The following is a 17,777-nucleotide window of genomic DNA, read 5'->3' on the forward strand; positions in this document are numbered from 1 at the left end:
CTATAAGTTCATTTGAGCAGAGGGACTTGATAATTTCTTCCTCTTTTCCTAACTTTCCAGCTCTTCAGGTTTTCTAATTCCAGAAGGCCCTCCAGAGGTGTATGTGTGGTTCATGGGGGTCGTCATGCTGTCCACAGTGCGGTCAGAACTTACACTGGCCTCAGGAGATCTGCCCACCCCAGCCCTCCAAAGTGCTGAGATTACACATGAGCCACTGGGCCTGGCCCTCTGATTTATTTTTTTCAGATCCAGTTCAAATGTTACTTCCTCTGCACTCCTTTTTCCAGACTCTCCTAATGCTTTGCCTCTGGCTCTGAAGTACATCATTTGTTTGTCTGTTTTTTTATCTTTTTATTATCATTTATAATAGAGACAGGGTCTCGCTATGTTGCCCAGGCTGGTCTCGAACTCCTGGTCTCAAGCAATCCTCCTGCCCTGACCTTGAAGTACATCATTTGTAAATGTGGTAGTTGGTTCTATTAAAGGGAGCTGCATGTCTTGTTCTGGTTGGCAGCCTAGGGCCTAGTGCTGGACCTGGCCGGTGGGGGTGAGGTGCTCAGTACTACCCAATGCCACACGACAATGAATGAACAAAGGTCTAAAGGAAACATCTGCATTGTTTTCACTAAGTCCTCTTCCCATCCCTGCCCTGGAGAGCCCCTCTGTGGTGCTCTGGTGCACAGCTCTGTTGTGTGAACATTGCACACTCAGGCTTGCACACGAAGGCGTGCCCTGGCTGTGGGAGGTGGGTGGCTCCTCCATCTGTGCTACGTGAGCTCAGGGTGTGCCCTGTGTGGATGTGCAGGGATTAGGGTGGGGGCTTTGAGAACTAGGAAGCCCCAGGTCTAGGCCATGATTGGGTGTCAGACCGGAAGAGCAGGTTGTGTTGCAAGCTGTCCCTCATCCCCCATTCTTCCTCCTTTCTTAACCAAGGTTACCAGAGGCCATACACAGAGGTCTGGGGTCTGAAGAGGACCAGGTACAGAAGGGAGAACTGAAGGAAGCCTTAGGCTCAGGTCTCTGCCTGGAGTTAGGCTGGGGAGTCAGGGACAGAGGGAAGGATCCCCTGGAGACCTGCGCCTCACGGAGGCCTAGGGGTAAGGTAGGACGACCCAAGCCCGGGATTCCGTTCTGGCTCATTCACTTCCTAAATGAATCAACCTGCACAAGTCATTTCACCCTTCTGAGCATCAGTTCTTCATCTGTAAAATGGGCCTGGCCCAGCCTGGGAGGTGGTTAGTGAGGTCACTGGGTGTCACTGGCGCTTGGGAACCTGCAGAGGGCAGCACTAGCGGCAGGGCCCCCGGGGATTGAGGGCCGCACCCAGGAGTGCCGGGGGCGATGGTGGGGCTGGTGGCGCCCGAGTGCCGGCCCCGCGCCAGCTCCCGGGCACCAGGCCCGTCTCGCTGACCCCCTCGTCCCAGAACCCCGCAGGCCCGAGCGCCTGGGCTCGTCCTCTTTCGCGCCCGCTGCCAGGGCCGGGTGCCAGGGCCGCACAGGCGGGCGGAGGCGGGCAGGAAGCGGCGCGCCGAGGAGCTGGGGACGCTGGGAGCCAGCGGGAGACGCCGGCGTCCGTCCCGCCGACCCCTCCGGGCCGTGGCCAACGGCTCCCGGTACTGGGCAGCCGCGGGTAAAGGCCTAGCGGGCTCGATCGCCCCTGCGCCCCCGGCTGGGCGGCCGCGCTGGGCGGGGGGCAGGGCGGGCCGGGAAAGGGCCGCGGGGAGATCCTGGCCGGGAACTAGAGGGACGGAGCTGGGCGCTGAATGGCTGGCGTTCTGGCAAGTCTCCCCCTGGGTCTCCGAGGCCACCTGAAAGTAGGAGAGCTGTTTGGGACCCAGTCTGGTGGAGGAGCTCTGGACCTGGGGTAACACCGCCCCTGTACTTTTCCTGCAGTGCCCCCTCCTTTTCTCACTGCCCTGGAGACCTGGGTGATCATCGGAGAACTGCCCTCGGCCCTGCAAGTACCATCCTGACCCAGTGGCCCTAGATCCGAGGTTAACCCGGAACCCAGGCTTTCTCAGGCTTCCGGAGCCCCCTCTTAACCTTTCTCCAGCCACTGGGACGCGCCAGCACCCAGCCGGCTTCTCCACTGGTTGTTCCTGCTAAGGCAAATGGCCCAATGCAGCCAGTTCTCCTTAAGCGTGCCCTGCCCAAGAAGCCCCGATCTCAGGGGAGGAGACCAGGTGCCAAATAGGGGCACATTCCATTTGAGTGAGTTCAGAGGACTTCCCAGGGACAGAGAAAAGGCTTCCCAGGGACAGAGACTTTTGAGCAGGATCTTAAAAGATTGGTTGTGGCCCGAGTGGTTGCTGGCACCTGTAGTCCCAGCACTTTGGGAGGCGAGAGGCCGAGGCGGGCGGAGACCTTGAGTCCAGGAGTTCGAGACCAGACTGGGCAACAATGGTGAAAACCCCGTCTTTACAAAAACAAAAAACAACACTTAGCCAGGTGTAGTGACACACCCCTGTAGTCCTAGCTACTGGGGAGACTGAGACAGGAGGATGGCTTGAGCCCAGGAGGTAAGGGGTGCTGTGAGATCACGCCACTGCACCAGAGCTAGAGACCCTGTCTCAGAAAAAAAAAAAATTTGGTTGAGACTAACAGAGGAGAAAGGTCATTCTAAACTGAGAAGAGTGTATGAACAAATTTAGGACAGCAAGAGCAAGAATCCGGCGAGCCTGGGGAATAAGGTACAGGCTAAGGACAAACTAAGAAAAATAGCTTGTGGGAGCCCAGTGTTTGGACTTTATAAGTAACCTGGGACTTAGGGAGGTGCTTGGTCCCTGGGATGAGGGATTAGAATGGGATGAGACTGAAGGCAGAAAGGCTGGTGAGGAGATGGGGTCCAATAAGTCCTGGTTGGGGCAGCAACTGGCTGGTAAAGCAGTGGGGAGGAATTGCTAGGACTGTTCACACTACCTGAAGGAGCAGGGGAAGAAAGATTTGAAGACAGAGGTCAGGTTTCTAGTGTGAGGTGTGGGTGGGAAGATTTGCAGCAAGGCAAATAAGGGGAGGGGAATGATGAGTTCAGTTTTACCTGGGAGAAGTTTGAAGCAGTGGCAGATTATTCATCTGGAGATGTCAGGTGAGAAGTTTATTCATTTATCTGTTATTTATGTCAGCCTCAAAGGCTGCTTACATCAAAGTCACAGAAACATAAAATGATAAAACCATTGAAACTTTAGGCTGGGCGCAGTGGCTCATGCCTGTAATCCCAGCACTTTGGGAGGCCAATGCTGGTGGATCACAAGGCCAGGAGATCAAGACTATCTTGAGGCTGATGAATCCCTTGAACCTGGGAGGCAGAGGCTGTAGTGAGCTGAGACTGTGCCATTGCAGTCCAGCCTGGGCAACTCCATCTCAAAAAAAAAAAAAAAAAAAAGGCTGGCCGCAGTGGTTCACGCCTGTAATCCCAACACTTTGGGAGGCCTAGGTGGGCGGATCACCTGAGGTCAGGAGTTCGAGACCAGCCTGGCCAACATGGTAAAACCCCATCTCTACTAAAAAATTAGCCGGGCGTGGTGGCATGCAACTGTAATCCCAGCTACTCAGGAGGCTGAGCCAGGAGTATCACTTGAACCTGGGAGGCAGAGGTTGCAGTGAGTTGAGATGGCGCCATTGCACTCCAGCCTGGGCAACAAGAGCAAAACTCAGTCAAAAAAAAAAAAAAAAAAAGGTGGTAGGAGAAAAAATGGGATCCCTCAAGTTGGAGTTTGGGAGAGGAATGAGAGCTGAAAACCAGGCCAGGGCTTCAGCAGGACCAACATTTGAGGAAGGGCTGATCCCCTTCTGGGAGGAAGGTCCCTCCTTGGCTGGAATGGGGTAGGGTGCAAGGGAGGAATGGTGGCAGTGATCCCTTTATACCATTCTTCTTGCAGGGGAGCAGGATAGAAGTTGGTACTAGGCCCCCCAGGCTCTGACCTTCTCTCCCAGGATGAGGTGGGGCCACCATTTGCCCAGGGCCTCTTGGGGCTCTGGTTTTGGAAGAGCACTCCAGCAACCAGGTGAGCAGGAAGCAGGGGTTTCTGTTTTTACCTCTTTCTTGCTTTTCAGCAACCACATGATGCCTCCAAAACAGCAGGGATCCAGACACCAGGTGCACTAGTCTCAGCTCTGTGTTTCTCTAGCTGTTGACCTTGGGCACGTCGCCTCACCTTCCAGAGCTGCCTTTTTCCCATCCTAAAATAAGGGCGTTGGACTAGATCATCTTCGAGGGTCTCGTAGCTACATAAGTCTAGGAACTTGTCTGATTTTATTTTACATACAACAGAGATTTACTGAGCGCCTGCCATACTGCAGACCCTGTGTTAAGTTCTAAGTAAATAATTGTGAAAAAAGACAGACGTAAAGTTATACAACATCCAGATGTGATCCCTCTCATGGAGTGGGGAGGAATGAATGTTAATCAAATAATCGCACAATGACATATAAAATTTCAAAATAACTGCTGCAAAGGGGCAGTACATGCTGCTATGAGAGCAAATACTGGGGGGTCTGATGCAGACATGGGTTCTGTGTATTGGATGGGATCTGCAGATGCTGTTTCTTCCTTCTCTCTGTAGATGAACATTTCCCCTTCCTGATCCACTGGAGTTGGCCCCTTCAAGGGGAGCGTCCCCTTGGGCTCCCTAGGTGAGGCTGGGTGTCATACCTAGGACTAATCTAGGCACAACAGAGTGGACTGGGAAGGGTCAGGACTTGGGGCTAGCTTGATCTCTTGGGGACCTTGGGGAGGGGCTTGGTCCTCTGCGGGTGGGAGGATACAGTGGCAGCTCCCAGGCCTGAGAGGAAGTTGGCTTAGATCATCTGTGGTAGAAGGCATAGTGCTCAGTGGAGGGAGGATGTGTGGGAAGTAGGATGTGTGGGAGGATGCGTGGGAGCCTGGCATGGCCAGCCTGAGTTCCGGGCAGCAGTCAGCAGTGGAAGCTGGAGGGTTAGGGATAAGGGCTCAGTTCCTGGGAGGGGTGTGAGAGTCAGACAAGCCTCTAAACTTGGGGGTTGAGTGTGGGGCTTATATCTCAGGAAACCGGAAGTCTAGCAGTACAGACAGGCTTGGACCCAGAGCCTGTGAAGGGGCTGACCAAAGATCCAAGTCCCAGCTCATCTCCTTTCCTTGTTCCCAGGGCCTTTATACGCCACCATGGAAGCTCTGCAGACAGCACTCCCCCATCTTCGAGGCATGGACGGCTGTTCCCCAGTGCCTCTGCAACTGGTAAAGGGACTGGCTGGGACCCTGGTTAGGGGCTGCAGTGGGGAGAGGGGGCTGGAAGGAGAAGCAGGGTGAGGGAGGCATAGAGGACCCACTGCTGTCTTCCATCGGTGGTCCCTCCTCTCTCTCCCTCCCTCCCATCCATCTATGTAGCCCTTCCTGCAATACTCATGTAATGCACACTTATATGTATAAAGCACTAGGAGAGCCATACCATCCCTATCCTCAAGAAATGTTGGGTCTAGCAGGTTAAGGCGGCACATAAGTCAGAATGAAACCAGTCAGTCCAGGCTCAGCATTAATTGTCCAGTGGCTCCCCACTTTCTGACATAGGGGTTCCAAACTTTCTGGACAATCTATAATTTCTCAGGAAGTTTTGTGTGCCCATTATTGTGGGCCCCAGCATCTATGTCTTGACGTCCTAGCCTGACCTCACCACCGCCCTAATTGGCCCTAAGCTACATCTCCAAGGCCCCTTTCCCTGACCCATTTCCCTTGTCTTCCCATACAGAAGCTATCCAGCAGCACCGCCGGAACCTGGCTGAGTGGTTCTGCCGGCTGCCCAGGGAGGAACGCCAGTTTGGCCCGACCTTTGCCCTAGACACGGTCCACGTTGACCCTGTGATCCGTGAAAGTAACCCTGATGAGCTACTTCGCCCATCCTCGGAGTTGGCCCTGGAGCATCAGCCGCCCCAGGCTGGGCTCCCCCAACTGGCCCTGTCTCAGCTCTTTGACCCAGATGCCTGTGGGCGCCGGGTGCAGACAGTGGTGCTATATGGGACAGTGGGCACAGGCAAGAGCACGCTGGTGCGCAAGATGGTTCTGGACTGGTGTCATGGGCGGCTGCCAACCTTCAAGCTGCTCATCCCCTTCTCCTGTGAGGACCTGTCATCCCTGGGCCCTGCCCCAGCCTCCTTGTGCCAACTTGTGGCTCAGCGCTACATGCCCCTGAAGGAGGTTCTGCCCCTGATGGCCGACACTGGGTCCCGCCTCCTCTTTGTGCTCCATGGCTTGGAGCATCTCAACCTTGATTTCCGGTTGGCAGGCACAGGACTTTGTAGTGACCCTGAGGAACCGGAGGCACCAGCTGCTATCATCGTCAACCTGCTGCGCAAATACATGCTGCCCGAGGTGGGTGGCCCTTTGCCCCAGGCTATCACTGCTGCCCCTTGACTTGCCCCCTAGGTCCTGGGTTACTTTACCTCCTGGTCCCTTCACTTCCCAGCGGTGTGACTCTGAGCAAGACAGTAACTTCTCTAAGGCTTCTGTTCCTCTCTCCTTGAGTTGCTCTGATCAAATGGGATACTGCACATGACATTGGCACAGCGGCCTGGATCACAGCAGGGGCTCAACAATTGCGTGTTATAACTGTTATCCTCATCATTGCATCATTGTCTTCATCCTTGAACACTCAGAATTCAGGGGTCCCCTGGGAAAAGAGGTAGTCAGCAGGACACTAAGGTCTTTCTTCCTTTCTTTTTGCTTTTTTTTTTTTGAGATTGAGTCTCACCCTGTTGCCAGGCTGGAGTGCAATGGAGCGATCTTAACTCCCTGGAACCTCCAACTCCCTGGTTCAAGTGATTCTCCTGCCTCAGCCTCCTGAGTAGCTGGGATTACAGGCACACGCCACCACACCCAGCTAATTTTTGTATTTTTAGTAGAGACGGGGCTTCACCATGTTGCCCAGGATGGTCTTGATCTCCTTACCTCATGATCCACCCGCCACGGCCTCCCAAAGTGCTGGGATTACAGATGTGAGCCACCACGCCAGGCTGCTAAGGTCTTTCTTAACTTTCAACCATGCTCTTCCCAGGCCAGCATTCTGGTGACCACTCGGCCTTCTGCCATCGGCCGCATCCCCAGCAAGTATGTGGGACGCTATGGTGAAATCTGTGGCTTCTCTGATACCAACCTGCAGAAGCTCTACTTCCAGCTCCGCCTCAACCAGCCGGACTGCGGGGACGCTGCTGGGGGTGCAGGTGTATCCGCCACGCCAGCTCAGCGTGACAACCTGGTGCAGATGCTCTCCCGGAACCTGGAGGGGCACCACCAGATCGCTGCCGCCTGCTTCCTGCCATCCTATTGCTGGCTTGTCTGTGCCACCTTGCACTTCCTGCATGCCCCCACACCTGCTGGGCAGACCCTTACCAGCATCTATACCAGCTTTCTGCGCCTCAACTTCAGTGGGGAAACCCTGGATAGCACGGACCCCTCCAATTTGTCCCTGATGGCCTATGCAGCCCGAACCATGGGCAAACTGGCCTACCAGGGGGTGTCCTCCCGAAAGACCTACTTCTCTGAAGAGGATGTCCGTGGCTGCCTGGAGGCTGGCATCAAGACGGAGGAAGAGTTTCAGTTGCTGCACATCTTCCGCCGGGATGCCCTGAGGTTTTTCCTGGCCCCGTGTGTGGAGCCAGGGCGCGCAGGCACCTTCGTGTTCACCGTGCCCGCCATGCAGGAATACCTGGCTGCCCTCTACATCGTGCTGGGTTTGCACAAGACGACCCTGCAACGGGTGGGCAAGGAAGTGGCCGAGCTTGTGGGCCGTGTCGGGGAGGACGTCAGCCTGGTACTGGGCATTATGGCCAAGCTGCTGCCTCTGCAGGCTCTGCCTCTGCTCTTCAACCTGCTCAAGGTAACATCCCTGAGACCCCCCTATCTGCTCCTTCCCTCCCCAGCACCCCAAGCTGGCCACACTCCTCATGGTTCCCTGTTCACTCGTTGCTCCTCTCTCAGCAGGAAACTGCTGCTTCCTGCACAGGTATGAATCTGGTTTCAGCTCTGGGCATTTTGGCTTTTAGTGGGATTATGAGAGAGAAGCCACAAGGCCAGGGAATGCTCGGTGGCTGGGGAGGGGAATTTGGAAACATGGGGGACTTTAAAAACAATCCTACATGGATTCCTAAAAATGGTTTCCTTTTTGTGTTTTTCCTCCTAGGAGGCAGATCTGTCCTCTGCTTTGCAGGTCCAGAACATTGATTGTATCTGTTCCACCAGAGGTGATTAGGCTGAGAGTGATGACTCACCCTAACTAAATCAACAGATGCCATTTTATTCATTTATACTAGGGCGATGCATGGCATCAGTAATTGGCTTAGTGGAGTCGTCCTGAGGGCAGGTCCACTCCAGAAACCAAATTATAGACCTAGGACTGTGCTGTGAGCAGCACAGCTGAGTGAGGCCTTTGAGAGCCTGAAGGAGCCACTCTGTGATGTGTGCTAGGCCCTTTATCAGTGTTTTTCACATACTCCTAGGAAGGAAATACTATTATGATCCCTTTTATAGATGAATAAACTGAGGCTCAGAGAGGCAAAATAACTTGTTCAAGATCACTCTTGTAAAAAAGTGATAATAGTAAGTAAAAAAGCTGGGATAGGAGCCCAGGGCTTTGTGATTCTGAATCCTGTGCTTTTTCTGACAAACTATACTGGTGCGTTATGGATATTTCTGTGGGGCTGTGGGGCTGTGCTAGGTAACCTTTGTTTTCTATAGGAATGTTTCAGCAGCCGATTTTGAGGAGGCAGAGTGCTGGCTAGTGCTGGCCGAATTTCAACACCTTGTTAAAATTTATCTTCATTATTATTCATTTTATTATTTTATTTATTATTATTGTTTTTAACAGAGACAGAGTTTCACCATGTTGGCCAGGCTGGCCTTGAACTCCTGACCTCAGATGGTCCACCCACCTCAGCCTCCCAAAGTGCTTGATTATAAGCATGAGCCACAATGCCTGGACTATTTTTATTTTTTGAGATGGAATCTCACACTGTCACCCTGGCTGGAGTGCAGTGGCATGACCTTGGCTCCCTGCAATCTCCGCCTCCTGAGTTCAAGCGATTCTCCTGCCTCAGTCTCCCGAGTAGCTGGAATTACAGGTGCCCGCCACCATGCTCAGCTAATATGTTGTATTTTTAGTAGAGACAGGGTTTCACTATGTTGGCCAGGCGGGTCTCGAATTCCCGACCTCATGATTCGTCCACCTCAGCCTCCCAAAGTGCTGGGATTATGGGTGTGAGCCACTGTGCCAGGCTGTTACATTTATTTTTATTTTTATTTTTTGAGACAGTCTTACTCTGCTGCCCAGGCTAGAGTGCAGTGGTACAATCACAGCTCACTGCAGCTTCGACCTCCTGAGTTCAATCAATCTTCCCACCTCAACTTCACTGAGTAGCTGGGACCACAGGCATGTACCAACATCCTTGGCTAATTTTAAAAAATTTTAATTTTGTAGCTGGGTACAGTGGCTCATGCCTATAATCCCAGCACTTTGGGAGGCAAGGAGGTGGATCACCTGAGGTTGGGAGTTCGAGACCAGCCTGGTCAACATGGTGAAATTCCTTCTCTACTAAAAATACAAAAATCAGCCAAGCTCAGTGGCGGGGGCCTGTAATCCCAGCTACTCGGAAGGCTGAGGCAAGAGAATCTCTTGAACCTGGGAAGCAGAGGTTGCAGTGAGCCGAGATCGTGCCACTGCATTCCAGCCTGAGTGACAGAGCGAGACTCCCTCTAAAATATGTTAAAAATTAATTAAAAATTAAAAAAATTAATTTTGTAGAGATGGGGTCTCACTAGTGATTCTCTCACTTTGGCCTCTCAAAGTATTGGGCTACAGGTATGAGCCACTGTGTCAGGCCAGGTTTTTATAGGCACCAAAGCGTAAGGGCTGAGAACAGGGATTAGTAACTCAGCTATTTGAGTTCGAATCCAAGCTCTGCTACATATTAGCTGTGAGACCTTGGACAGGTTACTTAACTCTGTGCCTCAGATTCCTTATCTGTGAAATGGAGACGATTCTAGAACGTATATAACTGGCCTAATATGAAGATTAAATGAACTCATCCTCAGAGTCTGGCACATGGTAAGTGCTGTTTAATTGTTTTTTAGAGATGGACTCTTGCTCTGTCACCCAGTCTGGAGTGCAGTGGTGCCACCTTTGCTCACTGCAACCTTCACCTCCCGGGTTTAAGTGATTCTCCTGCCTCAGCCTCCTAAGTAGCTGGGAATACAAGCCCACACCCGAATACATGTCCGACTAATTTTTTTTTGTGTATATATATATATATATAGAGAGAGAGAGAGCGAGAGAGAGAGAGAGGCGGAGTTTTTCTCTTGTTGCCCAGTCTGGAGTGCAATGGCGCAGTCTTGGCTCACTGCAATCTTCACCTTCTGGTTTCAAGCGATTCTCCTGCCTCAGCCTCCCGATAGCTGGGATTATAGGCATGTGCCACCACACCCAACTAATTTTGCATTTTTTAGTAGAGACAGGTTTTCTCCATGTTGGTCAGGCTGGTCTCGAACTCCCGACCTCAGGTGATCTGCCCACCTCAGCATCCCAAGGTGCTGGGATTACAGGCGTGAGCCACCGTGCCTGGCTCTACTTTTTGTATTTTTAGTAGAGACGGGGTTTCACCATGTTGGCCATGCTGGTCTTGAACTATTGACCTCAGGTGATCCACCCACCTCAGCCTCCCAAAGTGCTGGGATTACAGGAGTGAGTCACCATGCCCAGCCTATGCTGTTTAATTGTTTGTCACACATAGAAACAGGTTCTGTTTGAGACTAGCCTGGCCAACATGGTGAAAACCTGTCTCTACTAAAAACACAAAAATAAGCCAGGCATGGTGGTACGCATCTGTGATCCTAGCTACTTGGGAGTCTGAGGCAGGAGAATCACTTTAGCCCAGGAAGTGGAGGTTGCAGTAAGCCTAGATCTCACCACTGCACTCCAGCCTGAGGGACAGAGTGAAACTCTGTCTCAAAAAAGAAAGAAACAGGCTCAGGAAGCCCACCCCTTCTCACACCTTCACCTCCAACAGGAGGTGACAGCTACTGCTGAGGCCACCCCCACCTTGAGGATGTGCCTGCTGGACCTGAGTTGCAGCAAGAGGCTGCAGTCTCTCGAGGGGGTTCAGAAAGCCCCCAGTTATTGAAAGCCTACCAGAATTGTCAGTCCCCGCACCCCCAAGATCTCTTGGAGGGAGGGTTGCCCTGGGAGAGCACTGAGCCCATCTGTTTCTTCATGATCCTGTGGATTCAGCTTCACAGGGTGACATATTCTGGGCTTGTCACAGATTAGTGTTTGAGAAGGGGCACTATCACCTCTATGAAGGGAACCTCACGTATAAACATGAAAAAAAGCTGGGTGCAATGGTGCATACCTGTAGTCCTAGCTCTTGGGGGGCCAAGGCAGGAGGATCGCTTGAGCCCAGGAGTTCAAGGCTACAGTGAGCTATGATTGCACTACTGCACTTCAGCCTGGGTGACACAGCAAGACCCTGTCTCTAAATAAATAAAAAGTAAAAAGTAAAAAAGACCCAGATGTTAAAGGAGGTGCCACAAAACAGCGTCATGGTTTGTTGCCAGAGGAATGACCCATCTTTCCCTTCAGAACCATTGCAGGGACGGGGGAAGACATGACAAAACCCAGACCTTCATTTCTTTCTTTTTTTTTTTTTAAGATGGGGTTTCACCATGTTGGTCAGGCTGGTCTTGAACTCCCGACCTCAGGTGATCCACCTGCCTTGGCCTCCAAAATGCTTGGATTGCAGGCGTGAACCGCCACGCCTGGCCAGACCTTCATTTCTTTGTCTGATATTTGAGTGCCTGTTGTGTTCCAGGCAATGTGTTAGAATCTGAGGAAACGTCAGTTAACCAAACTACAGGTTTCTGCCCTTTCTGATCTAGTCTGAGCTCCTCTCCCAAAAGGAAACTGCTGCTTCCTGCACAGTTTGAGCATAAAAATATCAACGTAACCATATAAGGAAAAATTATGGCAAATGCCTAGAAAGAAAGGCCCCAGGTGCCGTGATAGTGTGTAGTGAGGGAACTGGTCTGAGAGGTCAGGGGAGCCTCTTTGTGGAAGGGCATGTCATTTGACCCTTGTAGCATTAGCCAAGGGAAGAACTTGGGGGGAAACACCCCAGAAAGGGGTAGCATCCTGGAGGGTTTTTTTTTCTCTCTCTTCAGACAGGGTCTTGCTCTGTTGTCCAGGCTGGAGTTCTGTGGCATGATCTCGGCTCACTGCAGCCCCGACCTCCAGTGCTCAGGGACTATAGGCACATGCCACCATGCCTGGCTACTTTTTTTTTTTTTTAGATGCATTTTCACTTTTGTTGCCCAGGCTGGAGTGCAATGGCACGATCTCGGCTCACCACAACCTCTGCCTCCCGGTTCAAGTGCCTCCTGGGTCTCCTGCCCCAGCCTCCTGAGTAGCTGGGATTACAGGCATGCACCACTATGTCTGGCTAACTTTGTATTTTTAGTACAGACTGAGTTTCTCCATGTTGGTCAGGCTGGTCTCGAACTCCTGACCTCAGGTGATCTGCCCACCTTGGCCTCCCAAAGTGCTGGGATTATAGGTTTGAGTCTCCATGCCCGGCAATTTTTTGTTTTAGATTAAAAAAATTATTTTATAGAGACCACATCTGGCTACATTGCCCAGGCTTGTCTTGAACTCCTGGGCTCAAGTGATCCTCCCACCTCGGCCTCCCTAAGTGCTAGGATTCCAGGCAAGAGCCTATGGCGGCTTTGAAGGAGGAAAAACCTTGGCACTGTTAAGACAAAAGCCAAAGGCCAGGCATGGTGGCTCATGCCTGTAATCCCAGCATTTTGGGAGGCCGAGGTGGGTGGATCATGAGGTCAGGAGATTGAGACCATCCTGGCCATGGTGAAACCTCGTCTCTACGAAAAAAATTAGCCGGGCATGGTGGTGTAGTCCCAGCTACTCAGGAGGCTGAGGCAGGAAAATCGCTTGAATCCGGGAGACAGAGGTTGCAGTGAGCTGAGATCATGCCACTGCACTCCAGCCTGGCAAAAGAGCACTACTCTGTCTCAAAAAAAAAAAAAAGCAGAAGTGGTAGGATCATAGTGAGTGGGGCCAAGAGGCTTATGATGAAGGCACTGTAGTTGGCAGGGTCCAGATCACACAGGCCCTTGAAGCAGTAGGAGCTGTATCAATCGTAGTGGCTGTGACAACAGTGATGCTGAAGATGGTAATGTACTTGTGACACCTAGCCTGGTCCCAAACTAAGTGTGTAATACCTGCTAATTCCTTCTCACCGCCTCCTGGGTTCGAAAATGTATTGGAGTGCTTGGGAAAGAGAAAGAAATCCCTAACGTCTGCAGCACATGAGACAGGTGTTGAGAGATGACCCTGAAAAGGTCAAATTAGGGCCAAATTATGAAGTTTTGGGCCAGGTGCATCGGCTCATGCCTATAATCCTAATAGTGTGGGAGGCCTAGGCCAGGGAGCCCAGCCTAGGTGACACACTAAGATCCCACCTTTAGTTTTAAAAAATGTTTCCTATTCCAGGCTAAATGTTTGGAGTTTGCTGCATAGCCAGTAGGGAGCCATGGAAGGTGTTGCAGCAGGGGAGTAGCATGATCAGACAAATTATGCTAAGTTCAAGGGGAGATCACAGTCTGGAGCAGTCATGGGGATGTACCTTAAGCTGAGCCTTGAAGGCTGAACAGGCACACGGAAGGCCACAGTGACCCTCTCCTGCTTCTTTTTCAGGTGGTTCCGCGAGTGTTTGGGCGCATGGTGGGTAAAAGCCGGAAGGCGGTGGCCCAGGCCATGGTGCTGGAGATGTTCCGAGAGGAGGACTACTACAACGACGATGTTCTAGACCAGATGGGCGCCAGTATCTTGGGCGTGGAGGGCCCCCGGCGCCACCCGGATGAGCCCCCTGAGGATGAAGTCTTCGAGCTTTTCCCCATGTTCATGGGGGGACTCCTCTCTGCCCATAACCGAGCTGTGCTAGCTCAACTTGGCTGCCCTATCAAGAACCTGGATGCCCTGGAGAATGCCCAGGCCATCAAGAAGAAGCTGGGCAAGCTGGGCCGGAAGGTGCTGCCCCCCTCGGAGCTCCTTGACCACCTCTTCTTCCACTACGAGTTCCAGAACCAGCGCTTCTCCGCTGAGGTGCTCAGCTCCCTGCGCCAGCTCAATCTGGCAGGTGTGCGCATGACACCCGTCAAGTGCACAGTGGTAGCGGCTGTGCTGGGCAGCGGAAGGCATGCCCTGGATGAGGTGAACTTGGCCTCCTGCCAGCTAGACCCTGCCGGGCTGCGCACACTCATGCCTGTCTTCCTGCGTACCCGGAAGCTGGGGTGAGGACCTATCCTCATGTACAGGCATGAAGAGGGAAGAGGGTTGGAGGTGAAGAATTGGGAAGAGAAAGTGTCAGGGAAACCAGAGGGACTGACGAGTGACCAGAAGGTGGGATGAAGAAGTCTAGTGTGGGGCTGGGTGCGGTGGCTCACGCCTGTAATCCCAGCACTTTGGGAGTCTGAGGTGGGCAGATCACAAGGTCAAGAGATGGAGACCATCCTGGCCAACATGGTGAAACCCCATCTCTACTAAAAAAAAATAGAAAAATTAGCTGGGCGTGGTGGCGCGCGCCTGTAGTCCCAGCTAGTCCGGAGGCTGAAGCAGGAGAATTTCTTGAACCCAGGAGGCGGAGGTTGCAGTGAGCTGACATCACGCCACTGCACTCCAGCCTGGCGCCTGGTGCCAGAGCGAGACTCTGTCTCAAAAAAAAAAAAAAAAAAAAGAAGTCTAGTGTGGGCGGAGGTGAGAAGAGCAACAGAAGGGAGGAGCCAGGTGTGGTGGCTCCTGCCTGTAATCCCATTGCTTTGAGAGGCCAAGGGGGAAGCATCGCTTGAGCCTAGTAGTTTGAGACCATCTTGGGCAACATAGCAAGGCCCTATCTCTACAAAAAAATTTAAAAATTAGCCAGCTGTGGTGGCACATGGCTATAGTCCCAGCTACTCGGGAGGCTGAGATGGGGGCATTGCTTGAGCCCAGGAGTCTGAGGCTGCAGTGAGTTGTGATCATGCCATTGTGCTCCAGCCTGGGCAACAGAGTAAGACCCTGTCTCTAAAAAAGGGGGAAGCAGGGATGGATTCCCAGAGGCAGGCTAATGAAGAAAGAGCATGGGAGATAGACTGCATGCTGAATTCCCTCCTTGGTCTCTCACCTCTCTGGCCACCTTCTGCTCCAGCTTGCAACTCAACAGCCTGGGCCCCGAGGCCTGCAAGGACCTCCGAAACCTGCTGCTGCATGACCAGTGCCAAATTACCACACTGCGGTGAGTGCCCTGGGAGTGGGCATCCTGGTGGCCAGCTAAGGTCAAGGGTGAGCTCCCTGCCTCCCAGCATACTTGATACAGGCCCACCCAAGGGATAGTAAGTAAATGGAGTCCCCTCCACTTCCCCCAGGTCCACTGTAAGCAGCAGGGCAGCGGGAAAGATGCCACCCGTAATGAGTGCTAGGAAATCTCTTACTTGGCTAAAATCAGCCTGGTGGAGGTAGGGAGAGAGGGTGGAATAATACCTAGGCCAGTTGCCTGGTAACAGTGCCACTGATCCTCTTCCAGAATTTCTCCTCCAGCCTCCTGAGGATGGCCCTAATGCTGGGTACTCAGTAGATGCTCCTTAAGTGTTAACTGTTATGTGGGGAATCTGGGTGCCTGGGTTCCCAGTTTCTGGTTGGTGTAAGGGGAGGCAAATGAGGAGGAAAAAAGGAAGAGCAGGGAGAAGGATAGGGGAGTCAGAGGGGAGGCAGAAGCAGAGGCTGCAGAAGAGGTAAAAAAAAAAAAAAGGCAGAAGAAGGGATAAAGAAATGGTGACGAGGAAGGGAATAGATAAGAAGGGAGTCAGGGGAAGAGAAAAGGAAAGACCAGCTCCCCCACTCTCCTTCCTCTGCCAGGCACCACATCCCCTATTGCTCCATCCCTTCTTTTGGGCCTGCATTTCTATGTCCAGGCTTCTTTTGCCCCAAGCAGGGCCCTCTTTGGCCCAAGTCCTGACACCCAGCACAGGGCTGCCCCATCAAGGCTGCCAGCACCACCACCAACCTTGCCTCTCCCTCCTCTCAATGGGCCCTCATAACCTTGGGTTGCATGTGGCTATAGGCTGTCCAACAACCCGCTGACAGCGGCAGGTGTTGCCCTGCTGATGGAGGGGCTGGCAGGAAACACCTCAGTGACGCACCTGTCTCTGCTGCACACGGGACTTGGGGACGAGGGTCTGGAGCTGCTGGCTGCCCAGCTGGACCGCAACCGGCAGCTGCAGGAGCTGAATGTGGCCTACAACGGTGCTGGTGACACGGCAGCCCTGGCCCTGGCCAGAGCTGCCCGGGAGCACCCTTCCCTGGAACTGCTGCAGTGAGTCCTGTCCCTGGTCCCATTGCCCCCAGCCCTCAGACTCCTTCCCTCTCACCACTGTGCTCCTCCAATCCTAGGGAGTGCTTCTGGGCCTGGCCTGGTGCCTGTCCTCTGTTCCTGGTTTCTGACCGATCCTTTTCAACCTAGTTCTGAGCCAACTCACCCCCCTGGCGACTGGCCCGTAAACTGCCCCAAATCCCTACCACCATTTCTCCTAGAGGCCTGCTGTCCCTGGTCCATTTGAATTCTAGTATCGGGGTCGGGTGTGGTGGCTCATGTCTGTAATCCCAGCACTTAGAGAGACCGAGGCAGGCACATCACCTGAGGTCAGGAGTTTGAGACCAGCCTGGCCAACAAGGTGAAACCCCATCTCTACTAAAAATACAAAAATTAGCTGGGCGTGGTGGTGCATGCCTATAATCCCAGCTACTTAGGAGGCTGAGGCAGGAGAATCACTTGAACCTGGGAGGCAGAGGTTTCAGTGAGCTGAGATCATGCCACTGCACTCCAGCTTGGGAGACAGAGCGAGACTCCGTCTCAAAAAAAAAAAAAAAAGATTCTAGTGTTGGTCCCTACCTCTCACTGGCCAGCACCCTCCATCTCTGGCTCATTGCAGATACTTACCCGATTGCACTCTGCAGCCAGGAGATGAGTTGTGAGGCCCCCTGATTTTCTGTCCATCCACCCTTGGGCCCTCCTTCTCATAGCTCTACTGAATGGCATCAACTTTCTCTCTCCTGCCAGCCTCTACTTCAATGAGCTGAGCTCAGAGGGCCGCCAGGTCTTGCGGGACTTAGCGGGTGCTGCTGAAGGCCGTGCCCGGGTGGTGGCGTCACTGACAGAGGGGACGGCAGTGTCAGAATACTGGTCAGTGATCCTCAATGAAGTCCAGCGGAACCTCAACAGCTGGGATCGGGCCCGGGTCCAGCGCCATCTTGAGCTCCTACTGCGGGATCTGGAAGATAGCCGGTGTGCCACCCTTAATCCTTGGCGCAAGGCCCAGCTGCTGCGAGTGGAGGGCGAGGTCAGGGCCCTCCTGGAGCGGCTGGGAGGCTCTGGAAGCTGAGACACTGGTGGCAGGCACCTAGCTTTGTGACCACTGACCCTAAACCTCTTCCCTCTGTGGGCTCCTGGCTTGCACTGCTCCTTCTAGAAAGCTCTCTTCAGGTCTGGAGGCAAAGGAATGGGCACAGCTGTGCCAGTTGCCCTCCTGGGGCATGTTCAACCAGGTCTGAGTCTGGAATCACCAAGTTAAAGAAGATAAATCAATGCTTTGGGCTGGGCGCGGTGGCTCAAGCCTGTAATCCCAGCACTTTGGGAGGCCGAGGCGGGTGGATCACGAGGTCAAGAGATCGAGACCATCCTGGTCAACATGGTGAAACCCCGTCTCTACTAAAACT

General features: G+C 53.0%; 1 protein-coding gene across 7 annotated transcripts; it reads left to right on the top strand.

The window, feature by feature from the left end:
* The first annotated feature begins 1,244 nt into the window (after positions 1 to 1,244).
* NLRX1 (NLR family member X1) lies at positions 1,245 to 17,681 on the top strand. 7 transcript variants are annotated; one of them, XM_017523519.2, is made up of 11 exons: positions 1,245 to 1,613; positions 1,894 to 2,211; positions 3,879 to 4,004; positions 4,563 to 4,632; positions 5,124 to 5,212; positions 5,721 to 6,340; positions 7,023 to 7,844; positions 13,725 to 14,320; positions 15,214 to 15,300; positions 16,126 to 16,377; positions 17,122 to 17,681. In XM_017523519.2, the coding sequence occupies exons 3-11, from the start codon at positions 3,935 to 3,937 to the stop codon at positions 17,441 to 17,443; spliced, it is 2,928 nt and encodes a 975-aa protein (XP_017379008.1). In that variant the 5' UTR covers positions 1,245 to 1,613; positions 1,894 to 2,211; positions 3,879 to 3,934; the 3' UTR covers positions 17,444 to 17,681. The 7 variants fall into 7 exon arrangements, with proteins under 7 accessions (XP_017379008.1, XP_017379007.1, XP_017379009.1 ...); XM_017523518.2 differs by having other exon boundaries at positions 1,245 to 1,630; positions 17,122 to 17,671; XM_017523520.2 differs by having other exon boundaries at positions 1,894 to 1,994; positions 17,122 to 17,671.
* Positions 17,682 to 17,777: the final 96 nt, after the last annotated feature.

Source organism: Cebus imitator, unplaced genomic scaffold (genome assembly GCF_001604975.1).
Source record: "Cebus imitator isolate Cc_AM_T3 unplaced genomic scaffold, Cebus_imitator-1.0 Scaffold28, whole genome shotgun sequence".
Taxonomy (NCBI): domain Eukaryota; kingdom Metazoa; phylum Chordata; class Mammalia; order Primates; family Cebidae; genus Cebus; species Cebus imitator.